Consider the following 14,814-nt stretch of genomic DNA (forward strand, 5'->3'; position numbering starts at 1 on the left):
ACCCACATACATTCTGACCCTTACCCTCAACCTGACCCGCACCCTGATCCCCTACCCTGACCCTCACCCCAACCTTGACTCTTGCCTCCACTCACACTGATTCTCATCCTCCCTACCACTCCCACTCTCTCCTCATCCACTTCCTCACCATCCCCTCACTCTCTTCCCTGCCCACCCTCATCCTGCTGCCACTCTGACCCTCATGGCACCTTACCCTCAGCCCACTCCTTGCTCAAAAATCCCTCCCACCACCCTAAACCCCAGTCTCCCCCTACTACTCCCCCACAAGCTGAGGCAGTCATTCATTGTCCTTGATAGAGAATTCTTGTCCTTCACACCTTCCCAGTGAAATACCCTAACTCCTGCCCCCAAAAACACCTTCCAAATAATCAAAGCAAAACTCGTGTCTTTGAGAGTGTGTGTGGATATGTAATTCGCAGAGAGGTTTGTTTCAGATATATTTAACATCAACGTATACATTGCAAAATGTATTCCTGCTTTTTTTTGGAAACCGGGTTAGATGGAGAGGGTAAAGTGTGAGTGAGGCAGGTTCATTGGAAACATTTAATTGTAAACTGGATTGTGATCAGCAGCGGGAATATGTACAGGGTAACAGGGAGAATGTGTGGGAATTGTACTGGTCGAATTACTCATTCGGAGAGCTAGCACAGACGCGGTGGGCCGAGTGGCCAACTGGTGCGCTGCAAAAACTCTGGGTGATGCTGTGAGTGTGAGCTGTAAGCAGTGTGAGTATGTTCAGCGCTGGTAACTGTTCCCATAGAGAATGCTGACCATAGAGAACGGTAACTGTTCCCATTGAGAATGCTGAGTTTATTGCAGTCACTCCTTCCTCGGGGACACGCTCCCACTCCACTGGATGCTGTAAACTCCCTCACCTCGAACAGAACAGCGTCTGGAGCTCACATTCCCAAGACCTAAAGAGATTGTTTAAAAATGGGGAGGGTTTGGGGCATTGCCCCGAGGGTGGCAGAGAGAGGCATCTCCCAAAATCACCCACTTGCAGCGATTATTAACCTTCTTAAGGAGTTTGTGGAACAGGCAGGAGGGGTCAGTGTAAGTGGTATCATGTTTACTGTGTAAGAAAGAGCGTTTTTCCAGCATTTTCTGTTTATATTTCCGATTCCCAGCACCCCGCAGTATTTTCCCTATACCACAAATCGCATCTGTTGGGATTTTCACAGTAACTTCATTGCAGTGTTAATGTAATGTAGCACTAGTAGGTAAACTACAAAACTTTACCAGGATATTACTTCTACCTGTGAATCTCCCCCGGCAGCACCGCCCCCCCCCCCCCCATAACACACACACAACTCAATGACATCTATCAATCAAACATCAATGTTAATATTCATAGGTAACAACAGAGCAGCCTGAATTCCAGCCTTTAACTCCTGCTGATTCCGAATTTAAAAATCTTGCTCTCTTGCGCTTTCCCCTTTGAACAGACTGAGGGTGAGAGGATGCTAAGGGATCTCCCCGCTCATAGCTGGGGGGCGGGGTGGGGGGTGTGAGAATCGACTGCTTCAGTCAAGCATCAGTCCAGGGGGATTTAAACAGTTGAAGGAGATAACGGGTTCCCGAACAGAACAAGCAGTCAGTGAATCTCCTCTCTGTTACACTGGGACTGACTGATAACTGGGTGGCTTGTTATGAGGCTGAAAGGGGCCGGGGTGGGGGGGGGGGGGGGGGTTGGGAGAGAGCTGCTTCACTGAATAGACACTTGGTGGGATTGGGTATAAGCATCAGAAAGTCGGACACATTGTTTAAAACAACGACAGCAATCTGTATTTATATAGCGCCTTCAACACGCCCCAAGTCCCTTTCCAGAAACCTCATCCAATGGAATTTGACAGGAAGCCACAGAAAGAGATCTTTGAGGACACAGCTGATGAACCGGAGGTTGTAAGACAGAGACATAGAAAATGTTGCTCCAAACTGACCCAAGATCATTCTGCTCTCCTTACACCATTCCGGGATACAATGATAACGGGAATCGTTGAGGGCCGTCAAATCTTCTATCTCTTGTCAATGAGCAGATGTGATGTCGGGGAGTGTTGGTGAGGGTTACATCTAATTGGTGCTACAGTTATCACCCATCCCTCCAACCCCTCCCCAGAGGTGGGGAACTTAGGCTGCAGAGGGCAGGACTTATCAGTAATGGTGTAAAGCAGAAACTGCTGGAAATACTCTGCAGCTCTGGCAGCATCTGAGGAGAGAGAAACTGCCTCTCATTAGAACATTATCGACCTGAAACATTCACCGTGTTTCTCTCTCCGCTGTCTGGCCGCTTTTCCAGCATTTCCCGTTTGAATTTCAGATTCCCAGCATCCGCAATATTTCCTGTCACAAATTGGAAGTGTTAGAGTATCAAGATACTGTATCTATCTGTCATTGGTCCCCTCATAACACTCACTCACTCACACACACACACACATTGACACACACACACTCACACACACACACACACATATACTGACACACATTGACACACACACATACACATATACTGACACACACACACATACTGACACACATTGACACACACTCACACACACCCACTCACACACACTCACACATACACACACGCATATATACACACACACACATATATTGACACATTGACACACACACACTCACACACACACATATACCGACACACATTGACACACACACTCACTCACACATATACTGACACACATTGACACACACACTCACACACACACATACACATATACTGACACACACACACATACTGACACACATTGACACACACTCACTCACACACACTCACTCACACATACACACACGCATATATACACACACACACATATATTGACACATTGACACACACACACACACACACACATATACCGACACACATTGACACACACACTCACTCACACGCACTCAGTCACACATATACTGACACACATTGACACACACACTCACACACACACATACACATATACTGACACACATTGACACACACACTCACACACACACGCAAACACATACTGACACATATTGACACACACTCTCTCTCTCACACACACACACATGGAATTCCAGCGGGACCGGCAGAGACGCGGCGGTCGTTGGGATGGGAAATTCCGGCCTCAGGACACACACACACACACACGCACTGACACACTCAGTCACACACACACAACTCAATCACAACTATAAATCAGAAATTAATATTAACATCCAGATGGAAGAATGGAGCAGCCTGAATTCCAGTCCTGGCCGGCTCTGGCTGAGTAGACAATCCTGAACCAGGGTCTGCCCTTGGTTTCAATGACGCGACTGAAAGTCTGGTTAACTGGGATCGAGCCAGTAACCTCCGTGTTTGTGTATGTCTGTGTCTGTGTGTGTTTGTGAGTCTGTATGTCCCAGTAAGTGTCTGTGTGCCTGTCTGTGTTTGTCTCTGTGTGTGTGTCTGTATTTGTGTGTGTCTGTGCGTGAGATGTCTATATGTGCGCCTTTATGTGAGATATCTGTCTGTTCGTGTCTGTGTTTGCGCCTGTGAGTGTGTCTATGTGTGAGATGTGTGTGTGTGTGTGTCAGTGTGTGCCTGTGTGTGAGATATCTGTGTGTCTGTATCTGTGTGTGCTTTTGCTTGTGTCTGTGTGTTTGTGCTTGTGTGCTTGTGTGAAATGTCTCTGAGTGCCTGTGTGTGTGTCTGTCTGTCTGTATCAGTGTGTCTGTGTGTGCGAGTCTGCATGTGAGGCAGTGTGTTTGTGTATTAGTCTGTGTCAGATGTCTGTGTGTGTCAGCGTATGTGTGTGTCTGTGTCAGTGTGTGTGTCTGTGTGTGTATCAGTGTGTGAGTCTGTGTGTCAGTCTGTGTGTGTGTGTCAGTCTGTGTGTGTGTGTTAATCGCAAATCCCTCTATTGCCTGTGAAGGAAACTTCCACTCAATGCCACAGAGTGAAACTGAGGATGAAAAATCCGGGGGTGGGGGATGAAATGTGGACATTTTCCGGGCTGGTCTGGAGTGTGAGTCCTGGGCCAGTTGCTGTGTGTTTGCTCTGAGGAGCTGGGCTCTGGGGTGGCTTGTTCCTCAGCCTCAGTGTGAGTGCAGTTTAACCCTCTCACCTTCTCCCCTGTCCACGAAGCTGCTGATGGTGTTTGCCTGTCCCGCCGTTCTCTGCAGGCTGCTGTTGGAGCCGCTCCGCTCCGCCACCGACAGGCTCTTGTAGAGGAACAGCATGTAATCGTGAGGGGTCACCTGGGGGCTGCCAGCCTTCCTCCACCTCCTCGCCGGGCTGCCCGCCGCCCCCTCGCCTTTCCCCCTCTCGCTCTTCGCCGTCCCCTCCCCAGTCCTCCGGCTGCCTTTCCTGAGGCCGGAATTTCCCGTCCTAACGGCCGCCGCGCCTCTGCCGGTCCCGCCGGAGTTCCATCTGGCGGCGGAGGGCAGTCCCTTGCCGGCGAGCTGCCCTTTGCCTGCCGCGGTGCCGGGGAGCAGTGCCGCCGAATGGGGAGGGGGCAGACACAGGCAGCTCAGGTAGCAGATGAGGAGGGGGAGATGTCTCAGTAATTCCATGCTCCGAGCAGACTGGGGGCGAATCCTTGCTGAGTGGCGGCGGGCTGACAATGCACCGACTCCCAAAACTTCCAGACAAATCTCTCCAAGACTTTCCTCCGAACTTTAGGAATCTGTCCCATAGTGGACTCGGCTGAGCACAGATTAAAAAATCCCTGACTCCTTCAGCCAGTATAAAAGAAACCAGAAATGAGAGAGAGAGGGAGGAAAAATCAACTTGTCCTTTCCTTGTTCCTTGTCCTCTTCGCAGTCAGAGCAATGGTTCAATTCTTGCTTCGAAGCTTCATCCCGAGGAGCAGAAATGAGTAATCCAGCCCAGCGCCCTCTCTCTTAAAAACTTCCAACATTTTGAATCATTTCCAATAAAAATATTTCACACTCAGATATTGTGTAAAGGGACAGGTGCCCGTGGTTTCTGCAAACCTGCTCCTAGCAATCGGCGAGAGAGTTCCGACAACATTCTGGATGAGAGAGAGGGAAAGAGAGAGAGAGAGAGAAATCCCTTTAATTACTTGCTGATGTTCAGCACTCGGCCTGTCCAAAGCTGTTTGGGTGCAATATATTTCTTTTAAATAATATGTACATATATATAACTTGGATTTGTCCGACCTACAGTGAGAGCAATGTGCGATGGAGAAGCTTCTTCCAAATCTCTCCCCTTCACTGTCAGTGAGGGACTCACATTCCTTCAGACATTGAAATGGTGACCAAATGTAATTTCCTTTTATTTTAGGAACAACTACATTTTTTAACAGAATGAGCCCTCCCGCCCCCCGTTGGAAAGCTAACACTTTGTTTTCAGTTTGGGTTTGTTTTTTAACTCTGGAACAGCAGAAGGAAGTCCAGGGGAAGATCAGTGGTTTATTGGGATATTTTCTTACAACTCCAGCTAAAACCATAGCAGCTCTGGGTGTCTGTCAATGGGTACATCGCCCCTGTCACTGGGACCCTACTGGGTACTGAGGTCCCCACCTAATGTGACTTGCAGCCGCAGTCAGGGATACTGTTAGTGATTTTTATCAAGAGCTCCTTGGTTGTCCAGTAGTTGGGATTCGGCTCCCTCACCACCGTGGCCCAGGTTCAATTCCTAGTCAGGGAACATCATCTTTAGTGGGTGGCATGGTGGCACAGTGGTTAGCACTGCTGCCTCACAGTGCCAGAGACACGGGTTTGATTGCCAGCTTGTGTTGCTGTCTGTGTGGAGTCTGTACATTCTCCCAGTGTCTGTGTGGGTTTCCTCTAGGTGCTCCGCTCTCCTCCCACAGTCTGAAAGGCGTGCTGGTTAGATGCATTGGCCGTGCTAAATTGTCTCAGTGTACCTGAACAGGTGCTGGATTGTGGTGACTGGAGCATTTTCACAGTAGCTTCATTGTAGTGTTAATGTAAGCCTACTTGTGACACTAATACTTAAATTTTAAAGATAGTTTTGTTGCCATCAATGAGCGCCATTGGATTGTAGGGATACAGAGAGGGTAACACACACAAAGGTGCCTTTAGGTTACAATGGGTAACATCTCAGGATTCAAGTCCCACTTCAGGACTTGATGGTCATGGAAGGTGAATAACATGGCGAAACAAGTCGATTATCAACTTTTTAATCAGCCTGTAAATCTTTCCCACACACCTGATGACAGGCGGTAAGAGTGGGAGAGTTTCCTGGTAAGCCACACTGCAGAAGGCACAGCAAACCACTGCAGTACTTTGGCAAGCATCACCCTGGGCCAATCCAATAGAAGTCCATGGCCCTTTTAGCGTATGAGACCTGAAGGAGGATGGACACAGCCAAAGATTAGAGCCAAGAGGAAGAGCTGACACTGCTCTGTGCTTTTATTATTGGAAGAGGCCATTCAGCCTCTTACGTCCCAGACTAGCTCTCTACAAGGACAATTCACCTGCCATTCTCCATCTTTTCCTCATAGCCCCTTGTAAATCTTTCTCTCAGAGAATAATCCAATTCTCTTTTAAAATCTGCCCCCCCCCCACAGTCTCAGGCAATGTATTCCAAATCCAAATCTGATGTCTTTCAGATGAAATGTCTGCTCAAGTGAATGGAAAAGGTCATGTGGTCACTATTCAAAGGCCAGAAGGCGCTCTCCCTTGTGTTCCTGTTACATTTATTACTCAACCATAGAATAGAACCCTAGAATCCAGAGGGAGGCTGTTCAGCCCATCAAGTCTGCACCGACTCTCTGAAAGAGCACCTTACCCTCCCCTCTGCCCTATGCCTGTAACCCCATGCCTTTGCCCCTCTAATCATCCTAAACTACTCATCCTTGAACACCAGGGAAGAATTTCTCATGACCAATCCACCAAACCTGCATGCCTTTACAGTGTGAGAGGAAACCGAATGCCCGGCGGAAACCCACGCAAACATGGAGAGAACATGTAAACTCCACACAGTCACCCAAGGCCAGATTTCACAGGTCCTTGGTGATGTGAGGCAGCAGTGCTAACCACTGTGCTGCCATACCACTGCAGAAGTTCTGGTCCTTGTCAAATTACTGCTTATGGGAGCTTGCTGTGCACAAATTGGCTGCTGCATTTCCTCCATTGCAGCAGTGACTAGAGTAGACTTCAGTAGCGATTTACTGGATGTGAATTGCTTTGGGGTGTTCTTAGGATGTAAAGGTGCTTTATAAATCCTCTCTTAGAGAGGGGACAGCAGTGTAAGAGAAAGACGGGACTGGAATTAACTTTACCAAGAGAGTAATGAGGCAGCTTTTAAGGGGGTGGAAGAATGCCTTTGTTAATCAATCATTAACAATGTTAGTAAGCAGTGTCTGAGGGGAGGTAGGACGAGCAGAGCTGGGCTGAGGAGGATCAGTGTAAATCCTGGGACTTCTGGAAGTGAGGAAAATTCTGATGATTGCTGCAAGGATGATGAGGAGAAACAATAAGCGTGGTAAAGTTTGGAGCTGGAGGGATGGTTGAGGAGGCCAAGGGGAAAAGAGGTTGGGGGGTGGGGGGAAGGGAGGAGGACAATAAAACAACTTAGCATCAAAACTTGGTTTCTTACATTGAAGTTGGAAGTGTAGAGGATAAATATTGATTAGCGTTTTGATTGTTTTCTGCACCAAAGCATAACCTTTTAATGATTTATCGACTAGGAACCCAAGTCTCTTTGGACCTCCGCTGAAACAGATTTTCATCATTTAGAAAGTACCCTGTTCTATCTGTATTAGGCCCAAAGTGGATGACCTCACATTTGCCTGAAATCCATTTCCCACAGATTTCACAGAATCACAGAATCACACAATACTACAGTGCAGAAGAGGCCCTTCAGCCCATCGAGTCTGCACCGATGCATGAAATGCCTTGAGTTGCCCACCTAATCCCAATTGCCAGCACTTGGCATAGATTTGCCCATTCATTTAATCTATCAAAATCTCATTACAATGTGATGTTTCCATTGACTTTGCTATCGACAAAGCCACCCATTGTTATATCATCAGTAAATGTGAAAATGGAGCTTTTTGTTCCTTCAGCTCAGTCATTAATGAACACGACAAATAGCAGAGGGCCGAATACATCCTCGCAGGATTCCACTAGTCATATCTTGCCAATCAGAGTTTCTGTTCAGTAACCTGACTCTCGGGACGGAGTTCCCAGCTGCGCTTGCCCTAAAACTGGAAAATCCAGCCCCAGGTCAATGCATTGTTCACCCCGGCCCATTCTAATTCCTGTGGCAGGTGGGATGGGAGAATTCCCCCTCAGTCTCCTGCCACTCAAACAATGTCATAGTAAGATCAATTTGCCTAAAAGGTCATGGGCTTCAACTTCAGCTATTCTTTTCTGAGGATCTTTATCTAATATTTTCTGAAACTCCATATAAATAACTTTCATTAGCATTCTCCTGTCCTCTACTTAGAATTGTGGAATTCCTACAGTGCAGGAGGAGGATGTTTGGCCCATCAAGTCTGCACCGACAACAATCCCACTCAGGTCCTATCCTCATAACCCCACGTATTCACCCCACTAATTCCTCTAACCTACACATCCTGGGACACTAATCCCACCCAAACCCTACCCCCATAACCCCACATATTTACCCTGCTAATCCTTCTGACACTAAGAGGCAATTTAGCATGGCCAATCAACCTAGCCCGCAAATTTTTGGACAATGGAAGGAAAGTGGAGCACCTGGAAGAAACCCCACGCAGACACAGGAAGAACGCACAAACTCCACACAATCACCCCAGGCTGGAATTGAACCCAGGTGCTTTCAGTCACCCCTTTAAAAACATTCAATTAGATCCGTCAGGCCTGTGCCAAACCCATACTGATGCTCTCTGACCAGCTGAACATTTCCAGCTATTTGGTCACCTTATCTCGATGGACTCCCATAATTTCCTAACTACAGCCATTAGACTAATTGGCTAGAATCCTCTACTTTTCCTTTCTCACTTGGCTTAAACAGCAGGGTTTCTAACCTAAAGGAGCGGTTCCTGAATCAAATGCACTTTGTAAGATTATAGGACTGCAACATTCAGCTTTAAAATTCTAGGGTGGAAACCATCTGATTCTGGAGATCTGTCACTCTTTAATGTCATTATTTTCTTCATTACTTTTGTTTAGGTTACGTCAATTTTGCTGAGTCCCTGACTCAGTATTAAAATGCTTGGGCTGTCTAAACTACTCTAAATACTGAAGCAAAATCAAAGGTGTACACCATAGAATTGTAGAAACCCTACAGCGCAGAAGGAGGACATTCAGCCCATTGTGCCTGCACCAAAAGCAATCCCACCCTGGCCCTATCCCCATAATCCCACTTATTTTACCCTGTTAATCCCCCTGACACTCAGGGGCAATTTATCATGGCCAATCAACTTATCCTGACTGTGGGAGAAAACTGGAGCACCCGGAGGAAACACACGTAGATATGGGGAGAATGTCCAGACTCTGCACAGGCAGTGACCCGAGGCTGGAATTGAACCCAAGTCCCTGGTGCTGTGAGGCAGCAATATTCACCACTGTGCCATCACGCTGCCCCACCATTTCCTGATTTTCAATTACAATATTACTGTTATGAGTGTTTAATGAATGCAATAATCCTCTTTTGCCTAATATAATTATAGAATCCCTACAATGCAGAAGGAGGCCGTCCAGCCCATTGAGACTATACCAACAACAATCCCACCCAGGCCCTATCCCCACAATCCCATTTATTTAATTTAGCTAGTCCCCCGACACTAAAGAGCGATTTGCCATGGCCAGTCCACATAACCCACACATCTTTGGACTGTGGGAGCAAACTGGAGCACCAGGAGGAAACCCACGCAGACACAGGGAGAACGTGCAGATTCCACACAGACAGTGACCCAAGCCGCGAATCAAACCCGGGTCCTTGACACTGTGAGGCAGCTATACTAACTACTGTGCCACCGTGTTGAAAAAACTGTGTTGATTTTGAAATATCTTGCAAGTTTCTTTTCATATTCTCTGTAGCTCTTAGTGTTGGAAACTTTTGCTGTTCTTTCTTTCTTTCCCATTTGCCACAATTATTTCTTTTGCATGCTATCTTTCTTTTAATATCTTACCACCTTTAATTATCCATGGCTGTCATCTTTGGCATGTAGAGTTCTTGTCCCTTAGGGGTTCAAACTGGTTCCCTAACAGGTCAAATCCTTTCTTAAACACCTCCCGTTGATCTTTGGCACAGTTTACTGTGAAGTCAACCCTCTTTAAGTCAAGATTTTTGGTAACTGCCTCATGATTCTCCCTTGCAAACATTGTGTCAAACTCAATCATATTATGATAGCTATCTAACAAGAGTTCCCACATCATTAGACTGTTAACTAAATCTAGCTAATTACTAAACCTAATTTCTGCTGGTTTGAGGAATCAGGTCGAGGATGTATTGTTGCTCATGTGGGTTTAATTTCTTATTGTAATTACTGACAATGTGTGCATTAGTCCTCATTGAAGATTATGAACTTATGTTCTTATTGTAAGTTACTGACAGTATAAATGTTGGTCATTACTATAGGTTACAGACGGTGTAAATATGAGTCACCGCTGTAAATTAAACTCAGTAAGAGTATGGGTATCCACCGTAGATTAGAACAATGTGAGTATTGGTCTTTAAGGTAGATTACTCAATGTTTGAGTATTGGTGATTATTGTAAGTTACTGACATTGTGAGTAATGAATCTTCCCCTAAATCTGGGTGCAAAAAATTAATTTCAGTGAATCATTTCCATAAAGAAGAGTAAAAATGTAAAGTTCAAAACCTGCAGGCAAAACCAGTCCCTTCCTGGAGGAAGGTTTCTACTGAAATGTATTGGACGGGAATTGCAAAAAGGCTGGAAATCCAGCTGGAAAGTTCCTTCAACCAGGTACAGTGAGACTTAAACCCAACAAAAAACATCCTCTATATTTGATTTGATTTGATTTATTATTGTCACATGTATTAGGATACAATGAAAAGTATTGTTTCTTGTGCACTATACAGACAAAGCATATCATTGATAGAGGAGAAGGAAAGAGTGGGTGCAGAATGTGATGTTTTATTTTTAGGATTTTATCTGCACAACGCAGTTTTAGGTTTGAAGTTTATTTATTAGTGTCACAAGTAGGCTCACATTAACACAGCAATGAAGTTCCTGTGAAAATCCCCTAGTCACCACACTCTGGCACTTGTACACAGAGGGAGAATTTAGCATGGCCAATGCATCTAACCAGCACATCTTTTGGACTGCGGGAGGAAACTGGAGCACCCTGAGAAAACCCACGCAGACATGGGGAGAATGTGCAGAGTCTGCACAGACAGTGACCCAAGCTGGTAATTGAACCTGTGTCCCTGGCGCTGTGAGGTAATATACTAACCACCGTGCTACTGTGCCACCCAGGTGATTGGTTTAAGCAAAGGCTTTTTACCCAGCACTAGATTCTATAAAAAGCAAATCCAGGAAGGTGGAAACAGATTTGATAGAAAAGTCTAACTAACGGACCATTTCAATTTCCCACAGCCAGGGAAATAACCATTCATACCACTGACAGGCCAGATACAACAAAATAACTGTCAACCCCGAGATCTCAAATTTCATCAAACAAATACATGACAAATAGAACAGAATCCACACAACATAATTTCAACAAAACCTTACCAAAAGAAAAAGAGTGACATTGAGAATAAAAAAACAAGGAGAGGCCAACCGTAAATGTGGGAATGAGAAAAGAGCCCAAATGGGTGACATTTGGAGGATGTTGAGTAAGAAAATGGGAGAAAGACTCAAGTGATGAGGAGAATTGGAGAATTACTCCACTAATCAGGATAACTGGAGAATGATTCCAGCGATCTGGAAAATTTCAGAGTGACTCTCGTGATCAGTAGAATAGGAAAATGATTCCAATGATCAGGAGATTGGGTTAACAATTCCAGTGATCTGGAAAATTGGAGAATTTCTCCAGTAATATGGAGAATTTGAGAATGACTCCAGTGATTTGGAGAATTTGGGAGTGACTTTAATAAGTGGGGGTGTTAGAGAATGATTCCAGTGTTTAGGAGAATTGAAGAATGATTCCAGTGATGAGGATATATAGCGGCACAGCGACATGGTGGCACAGTGGTTAGCACTGCTACCTCAATTCCGGCCTCGGGTCACTGTTTATGTGGAGTCTGCACATTCTTGTCGTGTCTGCATGGGTTTCCTCCAGAGATGAGGAGGAATTTCTTCAGCCAGGGATTGATGAATCTGTGGAACTCTTTGCCGCAGAAGGCTATGGAGACCAGGTCATTGATTTCTTTAAGATAGAGATAGATAGGTCTGTGATTAATAAGGGGATCAGGGGTTATGGGGGAAAAGGCAAGAGAATGGGATGAGAAAAGTATCAGCCTTGATTGAATGACAGAGCAGACTTGATGGGCTGAGTGGCCTAATTCTGCTCCTACGTCTTGTGGTCTTATGGTCTTATGGTGCTCCAGTTTCCTCCCACAATCTGAAAGATGAGCTGGTTAGGTGGATTGACCATGCTAAATTCTCCCTCAGTGTACCCGAACAGGCACTGGAGTGTGTCAACTACGGGATTTTCACAGTAACTTCATTGCAGTGTTAATATGAGCCTACTTGTGACACTAATAAATCAACTTTAAATTTTAGAATTGGAGAATTACTCTAGTGATCAGGAGAATTTGAAAGTGACTCTGTGATTCAGAGAGATTAGGAGAATTTAAGACAGGCTTGAATGATTAGGAGAATTGGAGAATGACTCCAGTCATTAGGAGGAATGGAGGATGACTACAATGATTAGAAGAATTAGAGAGTGACTCCATTGATGAAGAGAATCAGAGAATGATTCCAGTGATTCATAGAATTGAGGACTGATCCAGTGATCAGGAGAATTTGAAATGATTCCAGTGATTAGAGAATTAGAGAGTCACTCCAGTGTAGGAGAGAAGTGTAGGGTGATTCCAGTGATTAGGAAAATTCAAGACTGGCTCCAATGATTCGGAGAATTGGAGAATATCTCCAGTGGTAACAAAAATTGGAGATTCACTCCAGTGATGAGGAGAATCGGAGAATGATTGTAATGATGAGGAATATTGGGAATTACTCCAGTGATTCGGAGGAAAAGGGAATGACTCCCATGATGAGGAAAATTGCAGAATGATTCCAGAGACTTGGAGAATTAAAAGATGCCTCCAATGATCAGGAGATTTGGAGAATTATTCAGTTGATCAGGAGATTCTAAGAATGACTCCATTGATGAAGAGAAATGGAGAATTGAAGAGTGACTCCAGTGATTAGAAGAATTGGAAAATGACTAAAGTATTTTGAAGAATTGGAGAATGCCTCCAAGATTCAGGGGGTTTGGAGAATTGATCGGGAGATTCGGAGAATGACTCCAGTGATATGGAGAATTGAAGAATTATTCTTGTGATAAGGAGAAATGGGGAATTTGTGTGTTAATTAGGAGCTTTGTAGAGTGACCCCAGTGATGTAGAGAATTGTGGAATGGCTCTCGTGATGAGGAAAAGTAGAGATTGACTCCTGTGATTCAGGTAATTTGGGAATGATCCCAGTGATAACGAGAATTGGAGAAAAACTCTTGTGATTAGGATAATTTGAGAATAACTCCAGTGATCTGAAGAATTGGAGAACGAATCCAGTGATTTGATGAATTGGAGAATGAATCCAGTGATTTGAAGAACTGGAGAATGAATCCAGTGATCCAGAGATTTGGAGCAAAAATAGAATGTGCTGGAAAAGCTCAGCAGATCTGACAGCATCTGTGGAGTGAGAACAAAATTAACATTTTGAATCAGGATGACCCTTTGTCAGAGCTGAAGATGAGAAAAAATAGGGTGATATTTATACCGATAGGGTGAGGGAGCAGGGACTGACAAAGATGTCATAGACAAAATACAAAGGTAATATAAATGGTGGTGATCCTGGCAAAGAAGGGTGCTGATAGCGGCTATTAAGAGATCAGAATGGATAAATGACAGAACAAAGGTAAGCAGAGTGTTAAAAGACAAAATAAGACAAGCTTCATTTCAGGTGAAGCAGCGCTTCACATGCACCTCCTTCAATCTGGTCTATTGCATTTGCTGCTCCCAATGTGATCTACTCTACATCGGAGAGGCCAAACTCAGACTGGGTGACTGCTTTACTGTACACCTTCGTTCCATCCGCAAGCAGGACCCAGACCTTCCTGTTGCTGGCCATTTCAACACACCACCCTGCTCTCCTGTCCACATGTCCGTCCTGGGCCTTTTGCAATGTTCCAGTGAACTCCAACACAAACTGGAGGAACAGCACCTCATCTTCTGATTGGGCACTTTACAGCCTTTTGGACTGAACATTGAGAGTGCATGAACTCTCCCTTCCACCTTCACCCCATTTCCATTTATTTTGTTGCATTTCCATTTTATCTTATGTATATATTTTCATTTATTTTCATTTCTTCCATCTTTTTTTTTTCACCTTTTTGAAATCTCGCTTATCATCTTTTTCCCACCTATTACAGTCTCCCTTCCACCCACTGCATTCGGGCCACCTGTTACCTGTCCCACGTTATCCTTTCTCTACCTTCTGGGGTAGAAAATCCCTTCACTTCACAATCCTTTGACTGAAGTAATTTCTCCCCATTTTGGTCCAAAATGATCTGCCGTGTATCCTGAGCCTGTAACCCCGTGTGTCAGAGTCCCCAGCCAGTGTAAACAATCTCTCAGCATCCACCCTATCAATCCCCTTCAGAATCTTTTACCAAGTTAAAGGCGCTATATAAATACAAGCTGCTGTCATT

The 14,814-nt window shown here is 45.1% G+C and overlaps 1 protein-coding gene across 1 annotated transcript in view; it reads right to left on the minus strand.

Moving 5' to 3' along the window:
- The window catches only part of gdf5 (growth differentiation factor 5), a 37,484-nt gene extending 32,690 nt beyond the window's left edge, over positions 1-4,794 (minus strand). Inside the window, exon 1 of the mRNA XM_080204371.1 lies at positions 4,119-4,794. Coding sequence (XP_080060497.1) covers positions 4,119-4,566 — 448 coding nt within the window. The 5' untranslated portion in view covers positions 4,567-4,794. The remainder of the gene's footprint in view (positions 1-4,118) is intronic.
- Between the last annotated feature and the right edge of the window lie 10,020 nt (positions 4,795-14,814).

This window comes from Carcharhinus amblyrhynchos, chromosome 16 (genome assembly GCF_965287045.1).
Source record: "Carcharhinus amblyrhynchos chromosome 16, sCarAmb.v2.hapA, whole genome shotgun sequence".
Taxonomy (NCBI): Eukaryota; Metazoa; Chordata; class Chondrichthyes; order Carcharhiniformes; family Carcharhinidae; genus Carcharhinus; species Carcharhinus amblyrhynchos.